Source organism: Pestalotiopsis fici (assembly GCF_000516985.1).
Source record: "Pestalotiopsis fici W106-1 unplaced genomic scaffold PFICI_Scf_6, whole genome shotgun sequence".
Taxonomy (NCBI): domain Eukaryota; kingdom Fungi; phylum Ascomycota; class Sordariomycetes; order Amphisphaeriales; family Sporocadaceae; genus Pestalotiopsis; species Pestalotiopsis fici.
This window is the reverse complement of record NW_006917096.1, coordinates 3,202,349-3,222,818: the sequence shown is the minus strand read 5'-3', so window position 1 is coordinate 3,222,818 and position 20,470 is coordinate 3,202,349. Positions and strand designations below refer to the sequence as shown.

At 48.6% G+C, this 20,470-nt stretch overlaps 6 protein-coding genes across 6 annotated transcripts; 2 read left to right on the top strand and 4 right to left on the bottom strand.

Annotated features, from left to right (window-relative positions):
* Window positions 1–1,354: 1,354 nt before the first annotated feature.
* Window positions 1,355–2,633, bottom strand: PFICI_09442 (uncharacterized protein; the record flags this gene model as incomplete). Its single annotated transcript, XM_007838023.1, has 3 exons — window positions 1,355–2,244; window positions 2,299–2,425; window positions 2,493–2,633. 3 exons carry the CDS (start codon window positions 2,631–2,633, stop codon window positions 1,355–1,357), a joined length of 1,158 nt encoding a protein of 385 aa, XP_007836214.1.
* Window positions 2,634–3,988: 1,355 nt separating this feature from the next.
* Window positions 3,989–5,841, bottom strand: PFICI_09441 (uncharacterized protein; the record flags this gene model as incomplete). Its single annotated transcript, XM_007838022.1, has 3 exons — window positions 3,989–4,687; window positions 4,756–5,583; window positions 5,647–5,841. The coding sequence occupies 3 exons, from the start codon at window positions 5,839–5,841 to the stop codon at window positions 3,989–3,991; spliced, it is 1,722 nt and encodes a 573-aa protein (XP_007836213.1).
* Window positions 5,842–5,959: 118 nt separating this feature from the next.
* Window positions 5,960–8,629, bottom strand: PFICI_09440 (uncharacterized protein; the record flags this gene model as incomplete). Its single annotated transcript, XM_007838021.1, has 7 exons — window positions 5,960–6,037; window positions 6,081–6,881; window positions 6,943–7,100; window positions 7,160–7,565; window positions 7,618–7,657; window positions 7,705–8,035; window positions 8,128–8,629. The coding sequence occupies 7 exons, from the start codon at window positions 8,627–8,629 to the stop codon at window positions 5,960–5,962; spliced, it is 2,316 nt and encodes a 771-aa protein (XP_007836212.1).
* Window positions 8,630–9,289: 660 nt separating this feature from the next.
* On the bottom strand, window positions 9,290–11,633 carry PFICI_09439 (uncharacterized protein; the record flags this gene model as incomplete). The annotated part of the gene is made up of 2 exons (XM_007838020.1): window positions 9,290–9,466; window positions 9,525–11,633. The coding sequence occupies 2 exons, from the start codon at window positions 11,631–11,633 to the stop codon at window positions 9,290–9,292; spliced, it is 2,286 nt and encodes a 761-aa protein (XP_007836211.1).
* A 2,209-nt stretch (window positions 11,634–13,842) lies between these two features.
* Window positions 13,843–17,620, top strand: PFICI_09438 (uncharacterized protein; the record flags this gene model as incomplete). Its single annotated transcript, XM_007838019.1, has 4 exons — window positions 13,843–13,987; window positions 14,045–15,027; window positions 15,080–16,088; window positions 16,290–17,620. The coding sequence occupies 4 exons, from the start codon at window positions 13,843–13,845 to the stop codon at window positions 17,618–17,620; spliced, it is 3,468 nt and encodes a 1,155-aa protein (XP_007836210.1).
* A 1,125-nt stretch (window positions 17,621–18,745) lies between these two features.
* On the top strand, window positions 18,746–19,346 carry PFICI_09437 (uncharacterized protein; the record flags this gene model as incomplete). Its single annotated transcript, XM_007838018.1, has 4 exons — window positions 18,746–18,795; window positions 18,863–18,921; window positions 18,979–19,089; window positions 19,147–19,346. 4 exons carry the CDS (start codon window positions 18,746–18,748, stop codon window positions 19,344–19,346), a joined length of 420 nt encoding a protein of 139 aa, XP_007836209.1.
* Between the last annotated feature and the right edge of the window lie 1,124 nt (window positions 19,347–20,470).

The following is a 20,470-nucleotide window of genomic DNA, read 5'->3' as shown; positions in this document are numbered from 1 at the left end:
TATTGGGTGCATTCATTTGCGATAGACTTCGCGACTAAAATATATAAATAGATGGATATAAAACTCTAGCGATAAATGATTATCATTATTAGGAATTAAGGTCCCTTATAGCTTTTTTATTAAATTTTAAACGAGATTCGAATATTTTATATTAAATCGTTTAATCTCATATTAATATATTTTTAAATTATATGTTTCCGATAATGAATTTTAGAATATTATATTGCGTTTTATTATAAATATATTATACCGTAAGGCACGCTTTCACAAATTATTCGAAATAATAGTTATGTGGCAGCCGACTTCATTATAGGCTTTGGAGCAAATTAGATAGGCAGAAGTTAGAAGATTAACACAAAAAAGCTGATTTCCTCCTTCCATAACAAACCACCGCATTAGAGGACCGAAAGTTAACGTTGATGTCGTATTATAGTCGATAATCCTTAGATCGATCTTTGGCAGCTTTTGCAAAGTTTCCTCGGTCGCATATGCATCCGCGGCGCGGGTTTCACCCAATGGCCGTACGCATGTAATACCGCGAATAAAACACAGAACACTGTGAATCACCATCCACTAGTTGGCCAAATATGTGTTTGTGGCCCGGTACGGTTGAAGGAAGTCAACATACGTATGCGCCCGGCGGCCTGGACAAATATATATTTTGTGATCTGACTCAGAAAACCCAACGCACATATATATGTGGTCTTTCTTAGTCGCACTTTCTCGCTAAGCAAAATGCAATAACATGTTGCAGCAGAAAAATTTGCGGCAAAAAGACCATATACATAAAGGTTGCGGGCTGCAAACATATCTATTGAGTCATTAATATATATTTGGCTAGGCTATGGGCGTACATATATATTAGTTTCCTTCGGTCGTGTCGGGCATTTACTGTGTTGATACCCCCCTCCCCGGCGCCCGTTTGTAGATAGTACCTGTAATAGGGAAACACAAGAATTTTTGAGAAGTGAATAATTATTAGCGGCAAGGAGGGTGGTGGAAATTTTCGAGGATGGGAGTAAAGACCTTGAGGGTAGTGATGTTCAAGAGTTTAGCTCTATCAAGGTATGCCATATAATATTAACCAAAAGTTGAACCTGGTGTTCCAGGCGTATTTCTTAGCAAATTGGGAGCAGTAGCGTATTCGTAACCCCACGGATAAGTGGAAACAACTATTAATATTATGGGATTAGGGAAGTTCTGCTGGGCAATTTCCGGTGATTTATGCAACTAAACCGAAAGCAACGTGATCATAGCATTGGATATAGACAGTTTCAATATCCGAACGAAGATACTTGATTGAAAAGAGACAAGACAGATACATGTAGATCGGACCAGCACGGAGATCACGTCCTCACTTAGGAACAGCCTGGATGATAGAGTCCTGGCGGCGCGGCAAGTAAGTATCGATCCGCAATACCTTCAGACCTGCCTTATCGAGCAACGCATGCCACTCCTTGTTGGTGCGTTCACGGGCCCCAAGAGATGCCATCATGGTCAAATCAATGGTTGTTGCCTCCCATGGAACATTTGCATCTGGTAACACCATTTCGTCAATGAGAATTTGTGAATCTGGGCCTAAGGCGTCCATGAGATGTTTCAAAATAACCACACAATTCTCATCAGGCCAGTCATGCAAAACCTGGCGTAGATAATAGAATTTGGCGCCTTTTACGGGCTGAGGCTCAAAGAAGTTGTGAGCAACTTGTTCCACCCCCTTGAGCTGTGTTGCTAAAGGAGGTGGCAAATGCTCCAATGCTTGTTGCAAATCTTCCAGTACGAGCTTTCCCTGAAGCTCTGGATAGCGAGCCCTCAAGGCAACGCATTGGTGACCAAACCCTCCACCGACGTCAACGAGCACATGGGGACCAGAAAAGTTGCCCAGCTCCTTTTCGAAGGGAAATACGGTAAACCATTGGTTGCCCAAGGCACCTTGTACCGTCATAACTTGTTGCAACGGACCAAATCGTTCGGGTTGGGTCGGGAGCCATTGGAACGCTGGCAAATCTGTTGGGAACGCCTTCTGGAACGCCGTTTTTGATGCATCATCAATGTCCTGATATTTATTTTCCGCCAGGAAATCCGGAAACGCTTGGAACACGGGGCCGCAATTGTTGAAAAAATGGTAAATGCCCCCGCGATAGCCTGGGTCGGCAAGCGTTTTAGTTTGCGTGTTGGCGGCAAAGCTATCTGGGCCGACCTCATGAATTTGACCAACAGAGGCCAGATAGCGCAAAATTCGACCTGTATAAATATCAATATAATATAGCAAAACTACCAAATATATGCATAGCTTACTCAACAGCAAAGGTGCGGCGCCCGTTTTAGTGGCCAGTTCTTCAGCGCTTAGTGGCTGTTCGCTCTCAGCCAGGATCTGGAAGAGGTTGAGGTCCTCGCCGATACGGGCGGCTGCTATACTCAGATGCTGCGATACCTGTAAGCCGTCTTTAAAGAGAAATATGCTGAAAGGGGTGTGGTAACGCTGCACTCACCATGCCCGAGAAACGCGACAGCATGTCATGCGGAGTCTCGAGTGACAGCTGCAGAGTGCGGATGAAGTCCAGCACCTTGTGGCGACCATCGCTGTCGGCCTGAACGGCCAAGGTCTTCAATTGCTCCAGAAGAGTGTCCATACTTGCTAGAGAGTGTATCTTAGTGGCGAGGCCGTTCACGTAGCCTAAGGGTATGTTGAGTCTTCTTCAAATATGTAGTCCGACGGGTCTGAGGCGGCTAGAGTTCTGTGGATACATTGTGTCGCCCAAAATGGGCCGTAGCATTGAGATATCAATAATCCAAAGCCCAAATACTCCTATATCACATTCCACATGCGTTGGCCTTTGCATCTGCGGTCAGCTCGGCCGCATTTCGTAGTTGAAAATAGGCGAGTGGTGCCTGCTTGTATCCCCGAAGACCCCGCAGTTCCTTCAGCCTTGTTAGTTGGTAGCATTATTGGATCCTGCATTCCGTGAGGGATCATACCCCGCTGCGCAATACCTACATATAGGGAGTGTAATAGGACGTTGACGCATACCCGAGTACATAACTATGCATGGAGGTACCCAGTTTCACCGCCTCAGTTATCCCACAGTGTGGGACCTGGGTTGTGATGAGTTGATGTGCAGCCATGGCGCAAGATATCCTTACGCGAAAACCTGCCGAACGCCTGAACCCACAGCCTTGTTGGCGCTAGAATGCAGCAGGATGTGCATCCTGTGTCAGGTAAGTCATCCTTCAACTGGCATCGGTACCAACCAACAAACTATGTAGGCTATTCTAAGCCGGCGCCAGCTATGGTGTTCAAGGCAGATTGGTGGTAGTATTTGCTTCCTACCCAAGCCTCATAATGTAGTCCTAGGTTAGATGACTTTAAACGCCCAACATCTCCAGGAACGCGCTCCAGTCCTCAGTCTTAGGAGTTTCCCGCCAGCGACCTGCTTATTCAACTAGACGCTCGAGACGGAGAACATCACACCCAACACAGGACAACCCCCAGGGTTACCGGAGATCAGTCACCATATCTTCGTCTGGTGGGTAGCTGCCCCCAGATGTGAATCGTGGCCTAGCCTTGGAAGCTTTGTTCTGGACATTCTCAGGAGTGGTGCTGATCTTGTTGAGCCTGCGCTTCTGTGCTCGCATAAAACTCAAGGCCCTGGGGTGGGATGACTGGATGATGCTCATCACTGTGGTAAGTTGCATACTATCGCAACTCTTGGTTTCTTTCTTAGAATGATTGGCGACCTGGAGTCAACCCCAAATGGGTGACTAATTATCCATAGTCCCTTGTTATAATCTTACCATGCGAATCGCCTTTGAATATATGGCCCAAGAAACACTGTCATTCCAAATGGTTTTAAAAGTCATTGGTTTCTTCCCACGAACATCATCTCCGGCATTTAGTAGAGCGGTAATGGAAATAAATCAAGAAAGGTTCATATTGCTTTCGCATAGATTCAAGTTGCTACCCGAATAACCAGAACATCAAAGATTTTCAATTCATTTCCAAATCGTCTTCTTTGAAAGACACCTGACGCCGTCTCCGAAGCCATTGCTTGCCCTGCTTCTGTTTCGGCTTTCTACCACTTGCCACTTTTCTCGGCTCAAGATGGTCATGATTCTTTTCCAATGTCACGCGACTTCTTTGCAAGATTTGATTGGATAGCCAATCTCTAATAGTATCTCCTTTCCAAGCAAGTATGCCAGTAACGCTCAAAACAAGAGCCGAGACCGGCATGGCGATGATCCAGAATAGGGTCTGTGAATTCTCCATATCCCGAATGTCGGCAGTGTTCATGCCCAGGAAGCTCGTGACAAAGCTGAGTGGCAGGAAGATGATGGTGACAATGGTAAAGATCATGATAGCCTTGCCTTGATCTTCATCTTGAATCTCAATACGCTGGCGTAACTTGTTCTCCATCTTGGTCAAACGCATCTGAATGGCATATATCTTATTAGTCTCTCGTTGTCGAGGAAACCACGCTGAACTGTAAACTTTGTGCTCCATCTGTTGATGTTGCCTCCGAGTCTGATCACTGATGCGGTAGGTCTTTTCGTCGCCGAGCATAATGAAGTTTGTCCAAGTTTGATTGATCTTCCCCGCCAGCAATGCTATTGCTTCAAGTTCCTCCTGGAACCGCTCAATCGTTGTTAATAACCTTCGCGTGGGACGACCATTGTATGCCTTGTATTGCTACATGTGACAATTAGCATACTCGTAAGTGTTTCCATCGCCACGAGATAGAGGGGAGACCATCTCACCACACTGGAAGCAGTATCCTCATAGACGGCCACGGCTGTCTTATCAAAGAAGCGACGTTGTGACAGCCCATCAAAGATCACTGAAAGGATGAAACGGGGCCCAACTGCCGCAAAGCTCACGCCACTTGAAGAAAGGTCCGTCTTCAGAAACAATGATATTTCGTTATGCGCCTTTTCCATTGTCATGAGTGATCGATTTGCAATCAAGTCAATCACACGACGAAGTGGCGGAACTTCTGACAACTCTTTCGTATCTGAATCCTTTGGAGGTCGATTTTCCAGAAGAGTCAACGCGTGTGCCGTACACAACGTAATCACGACGAAATTCTCAAAAGCTCGAACGATTTTACTGGGCAGCTGCAGAGTTTTTGGCCTCTCTGTGGCTCGACTCAGCGGATTCCCTTCCTCTTTGCAGTGGGCAACAACGTCCCGAATCTCAAGGCCCTGCTCGTAGGCTCGCTCGATGCAGTGATGATACGCCTGCAAGAGCTCCACGCATTCCAGATTACTCAGTTCTCGTACTCGTTGCTCAGAGGTGTGAACCCAAAAACGAAGCTTTTCAGTGAGCACTTCCCCGTCCATCTTGAGCCCGGACTGCTTGTAGTGGACCTGTCTGACATGTTGTACGGCCTCACCGACAGACTCATATTGGGTCTGATGGTAGCACTTGGCGCAATCGTCTATCCGAAAACCAGTGCTCGGAAGGGGGATGCCACGCTTCTCAGCCTCGCTCCAGGAAACTGGTCTGCGCACTATCCAGGAAACTGTGGGTTTTCCGCTGTTTCTTGAACTATCGCCACTGGCCTTCCATGGGACGAGATTCTTGAACTTTTCAAAGTTAATTTTGGCCCAAGTTTTTGAAACACTTAATTCACTTTCTGGCTCTCATACCTTGTAGATTACTGCGAGAGCACCCCAGATGCGGTCAAGCAAAGTATGGGGAAATGTGAGCGGAGTGAAGAGTGCGACAAATCCCTGCGTCTCCTCAATTATCTTGCTGACCAGATCATCCATCTGATGGCGCAACTCATCCAAGCGCCAGTCGGCGATGGACATGTTCTCGGTTTCTGCCTGGGTCTGCCTCATCTTGTGGTTAATCGCCAGAGCATTCAAGCATTGTGGTATAGACTTGGCACACTTGCCTTTTTACAATCTTCTGTTTGCAATATCTGATTGAACTCATTCCAACTGATGTTTTGTAGATCTAGATGGAACTTTTGATGCTGAAAGAGTTCTTCACCAACATTATTTGGTGAATATTGTCCATCTTGTCGCGTCTTTCCTGTCAGTATGTCAAATTTCGGGTTGATGATTGTTTGATCTACTTCATTGAGGACCTGGTTCAGAAACTTTGTGCCGCCGTCACCAGCTTCGGTGCTGGATACCGGTGTTGTAGATGGGCCTTGACCTATTGCATCAGGTGACCAATTGAAAAAAGGGATCATGCTCTCTCTACCCAGATAGGTGCCGGGCGGTCGATATTTACCAGGACGATTTGACCCCGTTTGAGGCTCGTCCCTTTTGAAAGCACTCGGCGATGCCTTCTTCTCTCCATCGGTATTGTCTGTCGGAATCTCCGTACCACTATTTTGGTCACCCTGAGGAGAAGTAGCCTCAGTTTTCACCATGTTCTGAATGTCTGAAATAGGACGAAAGAATTTGATCTCGTGCGGTTTCTTCAAGGACTCCATGTCATTGACAATGTAGCCCTTTCTTTCGAGAGAGCTAAGCATATCTGCTTCGGCACTTTCTCTCTTTGAATGCCGATTCTGCCTTTGCCCGTCGAGACTCGTTTTCACAGCGTCTCGCGGTGCTAACATCACTGCGTGTGTGCCTGTACTAGATGTGACGAATTTAGGTCGTATGACAGGGACAGGAGCCATCTCTTCACCCTCCGACGATGAACTGTCACTGTGTTCATTCCCAATCTTTGGAACTGCATTGGCAGCCTTGCTAATGTTCTTGTGGGCGATTTCAATGGTGACAATCGAGGACTTGGCACAGAGGAGATCGAGCCAGGTGGAGCTTGTCAGTTGGGTTGTTCCCTCATGAAACAGAAAAAGAGAGTCTTCGAAATTCAACGGGATCAGGCTCACGCACTCTTTGGTGACAATTGTTCGAAATGTCTTCATGAATTAGATTTAGGCGGCCCAATTGTTATCAAAACGACATGATTGTAGAACGTACCAAAAAATTACTACAGTTTGCAAGCGGGATGAAGTACTGCCGCCTTTGTGGGTCGACGATTTTCAGTATTTCTGGCGTTTCATTTTTCTCAGGAGTTCGTTTGACTTTGTTGGAAAAGAGGTCGACCAGATGCATGGGTCCGTAGGAGAGAACAGCATCTACACGGATGAATTAGGCACGTGTTCTAGCGTCTCAACATGTGGCAAACGTTTCTTACCCTGTCCAAAAACCAAGAACCAAACATGAGCAACGTGAAGAGTTTTGTGGCCTGAATCCTTGAGTCCTGTGGTGAAGACCTGTTCCGAGTCTCGTCCTGAAATTGGCTCATTATCGTACAATGTCTGCAGCAACGTTCTTGGGGGGTGTAAAGGTGCACTGAAAGACTTTTCTGGCCGGATAGTGTCGGGATCGATGAGGGTCAAATATGGAAATGAGACCCATGTCACGGTTAGGTCAGGTTGATCGATTGCATCGAGCTTTCGACCATCGTAACGGTATGCTCGTGGCTCGTCGTAGCTACCTCCACAAAACGGCTTGATCAGGTTTGAAGCCACCTTGTCCAACAGTTGAAGGGTAAGGAGTTTCATATCGTCGGATATGTTAGGGATTCTCATTGCTAATTGCTGATAAACTCGTTAGGTCACGATGAATGGTATTGGATGAAGTTAAGCATACTCCAAACTCATTCATATCCAACATGTCCCGCCTGACATGCCTGGGGATAATTTAGCAATAGTCATCGAGATTTGGGACGTAACCTACCTCCAGAATATAAAGCTCTTTGCCTTCCCTTCATCGCCCCCAATGTCGGGTTTATAAGTAAGATGGACCGTTGGTCCATTGTCGTCATCATCATAGCTCATAGCCGATAGTATATTGATATCCTCGACTACAGGTTTCTGAGCTTCCGGGTGAGTAGTTCGCAGGGTGTTCACCCTAAGTGGTGCTTTAGGAGCAACCACTGCACCATCTGCACGTATGTCTAGACGAAAGCTGAGTACGTGGCGCCCGCCATCAGCGTTGAAGGCATCAAAACCCCCCGTCTCGAGTGTTTTTCCAGTGCCATCCGAAGGCGCGGCGGAAGACCGGGACGCTGTGTGGTTATCTTGACTACTATTACTACTATTGCTGCTGCCTTTCAGAAAGCTGTCACTTGCGGAGTATCGCCCATTCGCAAAATCATACCCAGGATATAGACGAGGGGAGCGAGAACGTGAGCTAGAACCGGAGTAAAAATGGGAGGGGGGACGGAAGTGAGAACCGTAGTAAGAACGGTGGTAAGAACGGGGGGGAGGACGGAAGCGAGAACGGTAGTAAGAACGGTAGTAAGAACGGGGGGGATGACGGAAGCGAGAACGGTAGTAAGAACGGTAGTAAGAACCGGAGTGAGAACGGGAGGGAGAACGGGAGGGAGAGCCGGAGTCAGAACCGGTGTCAGAACCGGTGTCAGAACCGGAGGGAGAACCGGAGCCAGAACCGGAGTCAGAACGGGAGCGACGCCGGGAGTAAGAACGAGAGCGACGCCGAGAGTAAGAACGGGAGCGATGCCGGGAGTAAGAACGGGAGTAATGATGGGAGAGTATTTCTCTCCGTGGCGGTGACTCGCGACGATTATGCCAGGATGGGTGATACTCAAGAAGCATTGGACCGGGTGGCGCTTCCCCTTCAGAGCTGCTTTCATCCTCATCGTGCCCCTGTGGGACAACGTGGGATTTGTCCACCGACATCGATCTTGTGCAATACTCGATTCTTAATGAGTTTTGTTCAAATGATGTTTTTTTTTTTTTTTTCCAGTCGGATGTTGTTGGAAAATTTACAAGCTGTGGGATTTCTGGCAGGTAAAATCGGAAGGCAGGAAAACCAAATGATAGTCCCCATGCGGCACAGCTGGGCAGTACTTACCTGAACTGACTACCTACATTACATGGTATCCATTTTTCAAGTCCTTATTGGACTAGTAAAGAGAGCTGCAGCCCATGCCAGCAGACTGCTTGACATGCGTAATAACCCATGTTCAGTATGCGCAGCCAAGCTGACTTGCATTCCGTTGTTAGTCGGTGAGTTGATATAGCCAGGCCAACAAATGATCGCCAAGCTGGACAAGTCATGAAATCCAAATTGTGCTGTACTTTGAATTGTATTTACTACTATCCAGCCTCCCCAATTCCAATATGGCTTTGAGCCATCCTTCTCAACTCTTATGCATTCTAAGTTGTATGGTATATACGATGCTCAGGAACATCGAAAGCTCGCGTTTATATGCTGCACGAACGCCGTCGCGCCAATGCACCTATGCTACAAAAGCAAGGAAATGTTTGACTCGCTGTCGAGTCGTGGGTGATCGCATTTAAAGACCCTTGTCGTCGCAATACTTGGGCAACGGAGGGCCAGAGGGGCCGCTTGCCCATGAGATGATGGTCAAGCTGGTGGTATAAGCCATGGCGATAAAGCCAAAGATACAAAGAGCAATGTCGGAATATTTCCAGAGCTTGCTCTTGGCGACAGCCTTGTAGTGAAGCAATGCCTGAAAATCCATCAGTATGTTTATTCTATAAAACATGCACAAGAGGGCTAATACGTACCGGGTAAATGAAAACAAGAGGAATACAGGCAAAGTTTCCAACAAGAGCGACGAATTTATCCAAGTTGTCTGCTCCGACCCAAGCAATGAAAGCACAAACGAAAACAACAAAGAAGCGGTAGACATTCTTCTGCCACTTGATGTAGGGGTTGTATTTTCCACTTTTCGTGAACAGGGCATTCTCAGTGATTTTGATGGCTGGGAAGATCTGTAGCGGAGTTGACAGGAGAATGGCCAAGGAATACAAGAATTGTACACCATTGACGAGCTTATTGTCCTGTGGAAGGTTCAGGAGAACCACGGTCTCGGTCTTGGAACCGTAAGCAGCGTACGAGACCGCTCCCATGGTGATGAAAAGGGTCGTAATGATGATCATGACAATGAACATGACCTTGGGGAACTTGGCAGGCGACTTCATCGACTCCTGGATGGGGATAATAAGCCCAATACCCTCAAAGGTAAAGATGGCAGTGCCAATGAACAGTGTCCAATCTCTCTCATTGAAGAGAATGATATCTGCAAGGCCTTCGGAACTCAAGGTAAGAACGTCGTAGTAGAAGAGGTATGCAAGACCGAGGACAATGAAAGCATCGGCAATCAGTGCAGTAAATCCAAGTTTGCCAATATCTCTGAAGAGAGCAAAAGGCAGGAAAATGACCATTTGCATCAGGATGAGATAAGTGATCGGAATGTAGGTGGAACATTTCGAAACGGCGAGAATGAATGCTTGCAGATTCTCAGATGTGAAGACAATGTAAGCGGCCACGAAACCAATCTGGCTGACAACGATCGAGGTCAAGATCAAATTCCGCATCCATGGTCCGTACAGAATACCGCCAATGTCACCAAACGAGCCTACAACCTTGAGGCGTGTTGTGACGAGGAGCACGAAGCAGTAGTAGCTGAGCGCCGCAACAAACAGCAGGATCAAGTTGCTGAAAACCATACCACCGTTGTAATACGCGCGAGGCAAGAACAAAACGCCAGTGCCCACAAAAGACTTCAGCAAGAGGAGAGCAGCATTCATCGGAGTATTATTACCACTTCCTCCTCTCACCCTTCTCCTCCTCTTCCGTCGGGACGGAGTCAGCAAAGCACTGTCCTCCATGGGCTCGCGGTCCTCATCACTGCCTTCGTCGGATTCGAACTCATCCTCGCCAGAAGAGAAATACTCTCCGGGCAGAAGATCCTCGTCATCTTCCTCGAGCTGTTCTCCCGCAAAGTGACCATAAATGGTCAGGAACTCCAGGAAACTGCTCGTGAAAAGCTGAGGCTGACTCCTGGCACCGGATTCTCCACCGTCATAACGCGAAGTGGCGTGTGCCGCAGGGCTCTGGGCTGAGCGCCGAAGATAGTTACGCCTAAAGCCGCCCGGAACTTTGATGGTGTTGATGTCAAGTACTTCATTCTCAGGCTCTGGCCTGGACAAGCTGAAGCTCTTGCTGCGCTGTGTCTTATGCCTCGATTGGGCGTCTTCTGTCCATTTGTAGATTGTTCGGGTGATGTCACCGCCTTGGAGCTGCAAACTCGAAAACTCGTCATCGTCGAGGACAGACTCTGTGTCACCTGCTTGCTTTCCCTTGCCGAGCTGCTCACCAGGCTCGGGTGTACCTGACGGCTGTACCAGGTGGCGCTTCACGATCTCAGGGTCCTCGTAGGCACCGTTGTTTCTCGAATAAGAGCCATAGGTTCCGGCTTCGCCTGCCAGATTCGAACCGGATCCGGAAGGAGACAGAGGTGGCCGTCCAAGAGGCGGCGTCCCGACACGTGGGGGCGTTCCAAATCGTGGAGGAGAGTTGCCCACGGAATTGGACAATGCTGCAGCAAGAGCTGACACGCCCGGTCCTACACTGCCTTGCCCAGGCCCTGCCAGCGGCGTTGCATCGTCCGAGTTGGCCGCATTGGCACGGCTCGGTGAATTCGAGCTTCGCGGCGGCGTATTCCAAGCGTGAGGGACGGGCGGCGTAGCCAGTCGAGCGGTAGCATCGGCTCGAGGAAGAGAAGTGCCGTAGTTGCGACTGAGGATCGATCCCGGGGAGGAGGCCACAGGAATATCGAAGGGATTCCTGGGCTGGGGAGTTTGGCTTCTGCCGCGGTTCGGCGTAGCCATTTCGTCGTCTGGAGATTTGGCGAAGTCGAAGATACAGAGTTCACACTACCGAGAGAATGGGCGCGGGCAAGAAAAGTATGTAGGAAAGAAGGGTCGAGGTGGAAAGTGGCCCCAAAGATGTGGTGGAGGAGGATCGCCGTACCAGCGGAGTTGAGGCAACTAGGTTGGCAGCGGAGAGTGATATGCAGGCAGGCAAAGAAGCGCCGGCGTTATTGCGTAGCAGCGTGCGTGGGCACTGTGGTGATGCGATGCGATGCCGTCAGCCCTGGCCGGGTTGGAACAAAGACCGATAAGACTGGTGAAAGGGCGATAAGAGACCCGAAGAGGGTAAGAAGGCAGACGACTCACGAGGCCCGGCAGTGAGTCAAGCTGGCGCGCCCGATGATTTTATTACAAGTGCTGTGGGCTCGAGGGTTTTTTTTCGTGCTTTTTGTTTCTCACCTCTCATGAAGTGAAGAATGCGAAAAGCCCTCGTGATGGGCTGACTCTCACTCACGGGACTACCCAGAGTTGGGGCAGATGCGCCGCCGAGTCAGGCAGGTGATGAACCAGGATACGCCGACATACCAGATATCAAGGACCCCGAGGCGCGTTTACAGCGCCGGACCCAGCCGCTGAGGTAAGGGCCAGGGCCCGCTGATAGATAATCGCCCGTGCCTGGTAGGCTAGAATTGCTTGTTGCCGCCTCATTGCTGCTTACTACCAACCACCTGAACACCTCTTTATCAGCAAAATGGTTGCCAATACATTTTGCAGCGAGATTGGTATATATGCGACAAGATCGCAATGTATTTATCACCATTACAACTATTGAGACCTCATCACCGAATATCATTAGCACTGAGCATGCTGCCTCAAGACGATGCAAAGCTCAGTGGATCCTCGGAGCTGTGACGTCTTTTTATCACTTGCATCTGAAGACATGGCCCCTGCTACCGATGAAGGCCTCCATATTCCCACAAATATGTCCACAAATACTGGCATCGGAGCCCGCATCGTTGGGTGCATAAATCATACCGTGATCCAAGCGTCAACGACATGATGCGCCACCCAACACCCACTGGCGAGATCTGCAAATATCTGGCCCATACTTTGATATGTTGCGGTGGTTTCTGAAATCAGGGACCTCATATTCCACACCTATCATACATACAAACTGGGGGCTGAGTAGATCTCTTTTTAGTGCATCGAAACAAGTTGATCGTGAGAAGTAGCATCCTCAAGTGGCAGTATTGACACTCTCAAAATCACACAGGTCACGAGCAAATGAGTCGCACATTGATTGACACAAGTGTCTCATTAATCGACGACCACGATACCTTGGCCATCCATTTTCTTCAAGCGTTGTTGAGCTACCCAACAAAACAGTTGGACTGATTCGCTCTGGAATACCAACAGGACGTGACGTCTCTCGTGGGATGAACCAAAATCGTGCTTGGCGGTCAATCCTTTTTACACCAAACTACTACTACTACTCCGACCTTTTTGTGGAAGACCAGACCTCAGATAGAAGTCGAGTCTCGCAATGCCCTTGGGTGGCTTATCTCCGGAACGCTGCGTCTTCTGCTATGCCCCGCGTCTTGGCTGAGATCTTTGTCCACTTTAATACAGCTTCTTACTCGATGAAGAAGAAGAAAGCGCAACTGGCCACAGATAACTTTCAAGTTTTAGTTGCAGATAGCAGTTCGTAGTGCGCATACACCCTTGGAGTAGACGGTCGAAATCTCTTGCCTGCCAAACATCGTTGGATTCGCCTTTTCTGTCCTTGGCACTAAATCCACCAGCGCGGGGTTAGACTGAAGGGATCGACAACTAGATCCCGGCTAGCATTCGATACTGACTGGTGATTTACGTAGCCCCCAAGTTCCAACCAAGCTGATCCTCCTCCGCTACATTCACTACATGCCTACGCAGTACGCTTGGCACGCTCTTTCTCTCACACACACCAATTCCCCTTCCTTTGCCATAGGATTCATTCCCGCCACGTACATGGTTTTCATATCCCATCGTCTTCTTTGCTGAGATCCTGCTGGCGGCGATTGGCATCCAAATCGAGACACTTGGTCAATGCAATTGCCAAACATTCAGATTGTGCAGGCAAATGATAAAGCATGTGGTCCGTCGTAGCAAACGTGTTGAGTGACTTTCCTAGTGCTACAGATCGACTTCAACTTCGACCTTCTCCGTGCTTGGGATTTTCTTGAGCAAGATGGAGTCAACTGCCCCAAATAAAAAGGCCAAGCTTGGCGTGGTCTCGGGAGTCTACATCCCCGTAGTCCTAAACATCATAAGCATTTTGATGTTTCTACGGTTCGGCTCAATCTTAGGACGTATTGGTCTCTTTGGTATACTAGGTACGTAGATTACCCCTGCTTCTAGTCGAGCCATCAGTCTAATTCTTGACAATAAAGGTCTACTCGCCATTGCTTATTTCGTGGACCTTATCACGACCCTCTCACTCTCCGCTATAGCTTCCAATGGCGAGGTCAAAGGTGGTGGTGCCTACTACCTAATCTCTCGGTCTCTCGGGCCAGAGTTTGGCGGCTCTATTGGAGTCTTGTTCTATCTTGCTCAAGTACTCAACACGGCCTTGAACGTAGTGGGCTTGATTGATTGTTTAAAACTAAACATGCCCGAGCTCATACCAGCAGGCTTTTGGGAGAGCTATCTGATGGAAACATGTGCTCTCATCTTTTGCACGGCACTCTGCCTGGCGGGTAGTGGCATCTTTGCCAAAGCCAGCAACGGTCTACTGGTCGTCCTGCTCATATCGACATTGAGCATACCCATTTCAGCCATGGCACGCCGACCATTCAAGGACACAGACCTTGGCGTTGAGTTCACGGGCATGAGTGCCCAGACGTTTCTGTCTAATTTGTATCCTGGCGGCCGCCCTCACTACAAAGGCTCGGAGACATTCCGCGAACTCTTTGGAGTTCTTTTCCCAGCGACATCTGGCATTTTTGCAGGAGCTTCCATGTCGGGCGATCTCAAGAATCCGAGCAAGGCAATTCCGAAAGGCACACTGTGGGCAATGTTATCTACCTTGGTGCTTTACTTGCTAGTCATTTTGTCAATGGCTTCGAGCATAACTCATCAGTCTTTTCTTCACCATACCAATGTCATTTCTACAACAAGCTTATGGAGCCCACTTATTCTTGCCGGCGAATGTGCGACCACGCTTTTCTCGGCCCTGATGGGCTTGATTGGGTCTGCAAAGCTCTTACAGGCACTGGCTAGAGATAAACCTCTGCCAGGCTTGTTTGTTTTTGGATACGGAACAAAACGCGGAGATGAGCCGATATACGCTGTACTACTTACATATATCATTGCTCAAGTCGCCCTATTTGCCAATCTCAACCAGATTGCCACCTTGATAGCAATGGGTTACCAGGTAAGACGAAACATGACTATATATTCCTTCCCACAATACTAATATTTTACAGATGACCTTTTTCGTCATGAACTTGGCATGTTTTCTCCTGAAGATTGGTTCGGCGCCCAATTTCCGACCTGCCTTTAAGTTTTTCAGCTGGCAGAGTGCCTTTGCAGGCAGTATGCTCTCTGCAGCAGCAATGTTCTTCATTGACGAGACATACGCCGCAATAGCCATATGTCTGCTCGTCTTCCTTTTCCTGGTCATACATTACATGTCACCCCCGAAGCATTGGGGCGATGTATCCCAGAACCTCATCTATCACCAAGTGAGAAAATATCTGCTGCGACTTAAGCCGGAACACATCAAGTTCTGGCGGCCACAAATTATATTGCTGATCAATGATCCGAGACGCCATACTCGCTTGATTCAATTCTGCAACTCGATGAAAAAGGGTGCACTGTACATCCTCGGGCACGTCATTGTCACTGACGATTTCAATACTGGTATCCACGAAGCGAAGCTACAGCAATCTGCCTGGACCAAGTACATTTCGGAATTTTCTCGGATCAAGGCATTTGTACAGTTGACCATGTCGCCGACCATCGAATGGGGTGTTCGTAATTTAATCTTGTCTGCTGGTTTAGGTGGCATGCGGCCCAACATAGCTATTCTAGGCTTTTACAACATGGATGAGCTCCGCCAGTCGCTCCCAGAGGCCGACATAGCGTCTGTTCCCCCATCTCCGAGTAAGCCAAGCTTCGATCGCAAATTCAACGATGGAACTGTTCGCCGTCGGCGCAGAGGGGACACTTCAGCACGAATTCTGGAATTTTCACTTCCGACAGATCAGATTCGTACCGAAGGGATGTTGTCCCCAACAAGCTACGTTACAATTCTGGAAGATCTTGCTCTGAGGCATCGTTTGAATGTTGCCATTGGCAAAGGATTCCAAGCACTGGAAACACCTAGGTCAGATGGTACCAACACGAAAAAGTACGTGGATCTCTGGCCAATTCAAATGTCTGCAGAGATCTCAGCCGAGGGCAAAAATGTACTGACAACAAATTTTGACACATGTAAGTACCTTCTAGTTGGCTATATCGCTCAACACAGGCTGGATGGGAACCATTGGCCCAAAAGCCGATGTTCTTTTTTTTTTTTTTTTTTTTTTTTGGTTCCAATGATTGACGCAAAGCCAGATACATTGATTTTACAGCTGGGATACATCTTGCTCAGCGTTCCCAACTGGAAAAAATCTTTTTCTTTAAGAATCCTAGTGTTTGTCGAATACGATACTGAAGTCGACGAGGAACGTGCTAGGCTCAAAGCATTGCTGGAGAAACTGCGCATTGAGGCTGAGGTCCAGGTATTCTGGTTAGCCTCTGGTGCTCTGTCTACATACGACTACATCATCAATGGCACCGTGAGGAATGGAGTTGATAAGGACGTCAATCAGGTGCTTGATAAAGACGAATGGTGGCAAGAACTTCGAGATATCCGCTACGGCTCATCTCGAACGCAGCAATACCAATCCTTGGGAGAATTGCTGAGCTCAGGCCGGCGAAGAGGCTCATCTCCATCACGACAGGACGTGCTCGGGCTGCCCAAAAAGTCCACCGTCTCCCGAGTAACGAGGCTAGGAGCCAATATCGGCATTCGTACATCTCATCTCGATCCAAATGTTTTAGGTGATGAAACCGATCAGCCAATGTATGATTCTAGTGATGATGAATCACCATCATCTCCGTCTTCTGACGTTGACTTCAATGATGCGGCTAGCGACTATGATGCTGATCATAGGCATGATGTAACCCGCCCGTTACTACATTCTGGAAGGACAACGAACGATGGAGACTTACTTCGGCCCCCGGGGCTGCACCCAACAGCAACAGCCCCCGGAGAACAAGGCCGCAGCAACCAGAGCTATGGTGCCATAAAATTGGCAGCACCCCCTGCTGCACCCAGACGGCCAACCGTCAAGCCCCATGAATCCCTTGAGCGTTCTGAGAGCACACAAGCATTACTGGTACCCTCTGAAAGCACGCAGCAGTCCGTCGAACCTCCATCTACGACTACGCAACCAGCTCGACCTGCACTATCGAGACATTCATCTTCCATGAGAAAGTTTTCAAGCCGACCGGTCCCAGAGACGCGAGTTCATAGCGAAGAGGGTGGAGAGCAGCGACTTATGTTTGCTGAGGAAACGGAGCCGGCGCGTACGCCCATGACCCGGTCGCGGAGGAATTCCAACTCTGCAAAGACCGGAGGTCCAGACATGCAACCACAAATACCAGAGCTGATAGACTCGTTTCACTCGGGTTCAGCGAATGAGACAGAGACCCGCTCCAACTACTCGACGCAGGACTTGCCCTTGTCTTTTAATGATCTGCCAAGCCGTGCCCAGCATATGATCTTAAACGAACTCATGCGTCAGAATAGTCGGGAAACGGTGGTGCTCCTTACAACATTGCCTATCCCAGACGAAGGGACTTGCAAGAGCCAGGAGGCAAGTCTGCGATATCTAGCTGATATTGAGGTTCTGTGTCACGAGTTGCCGCCAGTCTTGCTCGTTCTTAGCAATAATATGACTGTCACAGTAAGCCTGTGATGGATAAATCGGTCTTGATTGTTTGATTTGTCCAATCATATACAGCCCAAGAATTTGTAGGAGACCAGGCAGGACTCGAAGAGTTAGCTGCGCTTGTGTGATGAGGTGGCTTAGGGGTTCAGCCATGTGGAGACTCAAACGTTCCCATGGTACAGATCTAAGCGATCATTATAGTTGATATTGTCTTGTTAAAAAAGAAGCAGAAAAAAAATGAACAAAGGATACATTACCATCGCCATTTTGCAAAAAAAAAAACCGAGACTAGGTTGTGAAAGGTGAAATGCAAAGCGCAGCAGCCATCTACATACCATAATAGTTGACAGGGTTGACCGGGGTTCATCCGAGCACGCACTTGACCTAATCTGCCCTAGCGCCAACTGCAAGGTAGCCCGCCGCGACTTGCCCGCCGCATTCTCCCTGTGCTGGTGTCTGTCTGGTCAACGCATCGCATTCGGCCATTCTGCTTCTCTTGCATTAAACATTCACATCACTCACATCCTTCAATACTGAGCTTTTGGACATCCTCACAGCCGAATGCTTGCAGAAATTTGACTTAAATTGCATCACCTATATCATTTCTTGGTTTCTGAACTGAAAATTTAGTCAAAATGAACGCTCCCGATCGGTAAGTGCACCGATTTCACTTCGAAGCAGCTCGGCGTGCGGCAGCGAGATGGCATCCTGGATGAAATGGTCGGCGTGGCAGGCTTCTTTGGCTTTGGCTCCGGTATCGTGGTGGTTGATCAAGTCGAGGGGCGAATCACTTCAGTCAGACTGGGCATCTCCCCGTCGGCTCTGCTTGCCAATATGACGACGATGCCCTCCGGTGGCTTTGTCCTAAGGGAGAATGGAATAGCAGGTTGAGCTGTCGACGAGACACGCTGAAAGAAATCTCAGCTGCCTGAGGTTGGGCTTAGAGGGGCATCGCTGGGACGACGGAATGTCTGGGCAGGAACTCTTCAAAACCTCGAGCTCTGGGGACTGGCACCTTCCTCAAGCTTTCCCACCTCTTATTCCATCGTCAATCTTTTGCGAAAGAGAAAATAAGCAGAGCAAGACAACTTGACACCAAGACAAATCTACACCAAGACAACTCAACACCAAGACTATCGCAATCAAGTCACCATGGCGCCCCACGAGTCCATCAACCATTCGGAGACCAACAAGCCCAAGCCGTCTGCCACCCAGGAGCTGCAATTTGCATTTTCTAGCCGAGTCGCTGATTTGCTGACGTTTCATTAGTTTTGAGCTTTTCTTGCTCGATCCCGATCAGAAGAAGATCGAGGAGAAGATCTATGCTGGTAAGCTTTGTTTGCACCGCCAAATTTTTCCTGATTGAGAACCTGACCCTATGCCAGGCATGTCCAACACCTCTGATTTCATCTTGAACAAGGAAGACCACACTTTGGGCAATCTACTCGCCGAGTACCTCAAGAGACACCCCAAGGTTCTCATGTGTGGCTACAAGGGTAAGCTCGACATTCTATCTCTGCCTACATCCATCACATTGTGCTCACATTCTCTAGTCGCCCATCCCAACGTCCCCGAGGTCCTGATCCGTGTTCAGACCGATGGCACCATCCAGCCCAAGGAGGCTCTCCTTTCTGTCTGCAAGCAGCTCATTGCATCTTACGGTCACCTTGCTCGCGAGTTCACTCGAGAGTACGAGCTGCGCAAGATGGTCTCGGCCGGCAACCAGGACCAGAACAACACTGGCGGTTACTAGGCGCCTGATTTCATGGTTCGGCGTTCACGGCACATGGTGGTCTTTGCATTACTGATTAGGCACCAATCTGATAGAGGCGTTCTGGCGTAAAGGGCACAAAAGTCTGGCCCGGGAAGGGTCTTGATACATCGTGATATGCATGCATGGGAAGCATAGATGAAACATAATTGAGATTGGCCATCTTCGGCCTTGGCTTAACAAACCCATTGTGCCATTATTTCTCCAGGCGACGTCCTGCATCCCGTGACTAGAGTCGAATTGCGCATGACTGCTATGAATGTTTCTTTCCGAAATCTGATACTCGGATCTTTTCTCTTCCAGGTTTCCCCCTTCTTCTTCTTTTCCTTAACCTTCCTCAAAAACTTCTCTCTATCACGAAGCAGCCACGGGTCCTTCGCCTCCAGGAATCAACTGGATAAACATGTTAAGCACGTAATGACAATCAAGGTTGACGTTTGACTAACCATGCAAATGTTGTTGCCATTCAGCAGAATCTTTGACAGTTTGGTGTGGTTGCCAGAATAGTCGCTGTGACTAGTTAGCCAGGCCATACGGAGACTACTTTGCCGTAGAGGAAGACATACAACTCGGTCACATCCTCCAGCACCATGTCTGTACTCAGTTGTCAATAACAATCCCTCCCCACGTTCATGGCAACAGCAGCCGGTCTACGTACTGACGTAGTCATCGAACCCTAGCAGAGTGCCGCTGAATTCTGTCCTTCTTCGTCAGTCTCATGCATGAGGAACAGGTCTGCATTACGAGGCCGTACCCTTGTCTCCCTTCATGACAACCCATATTCTCGAGCCAACGCACTTGTCGATAAGTTCTGCCCAGCTGTTTAGCACGTGCCCAGATATACGTCAATCAATTAGACCCTTACCTAGGGGTAGAAGCTGAGACGCCATCTTTTGCTGCGGGGTGAGGAAACCAAAGTGAGTGGTCTTGGGTGTCGAAAATGAAAATTGGTGAGCTAAGTTTGTTGTGTTTCCGTTACTCTCATGAAAACCCACAAGGGTGTGTGTCTTGACGATATGAGGCTCCAAGCTCCTAGGGGCGTGAGTGCAGCCCCGTTCACTGGCAGACCGTCACCTGTTTTCGCGATCCGATCCACTAATGACTAA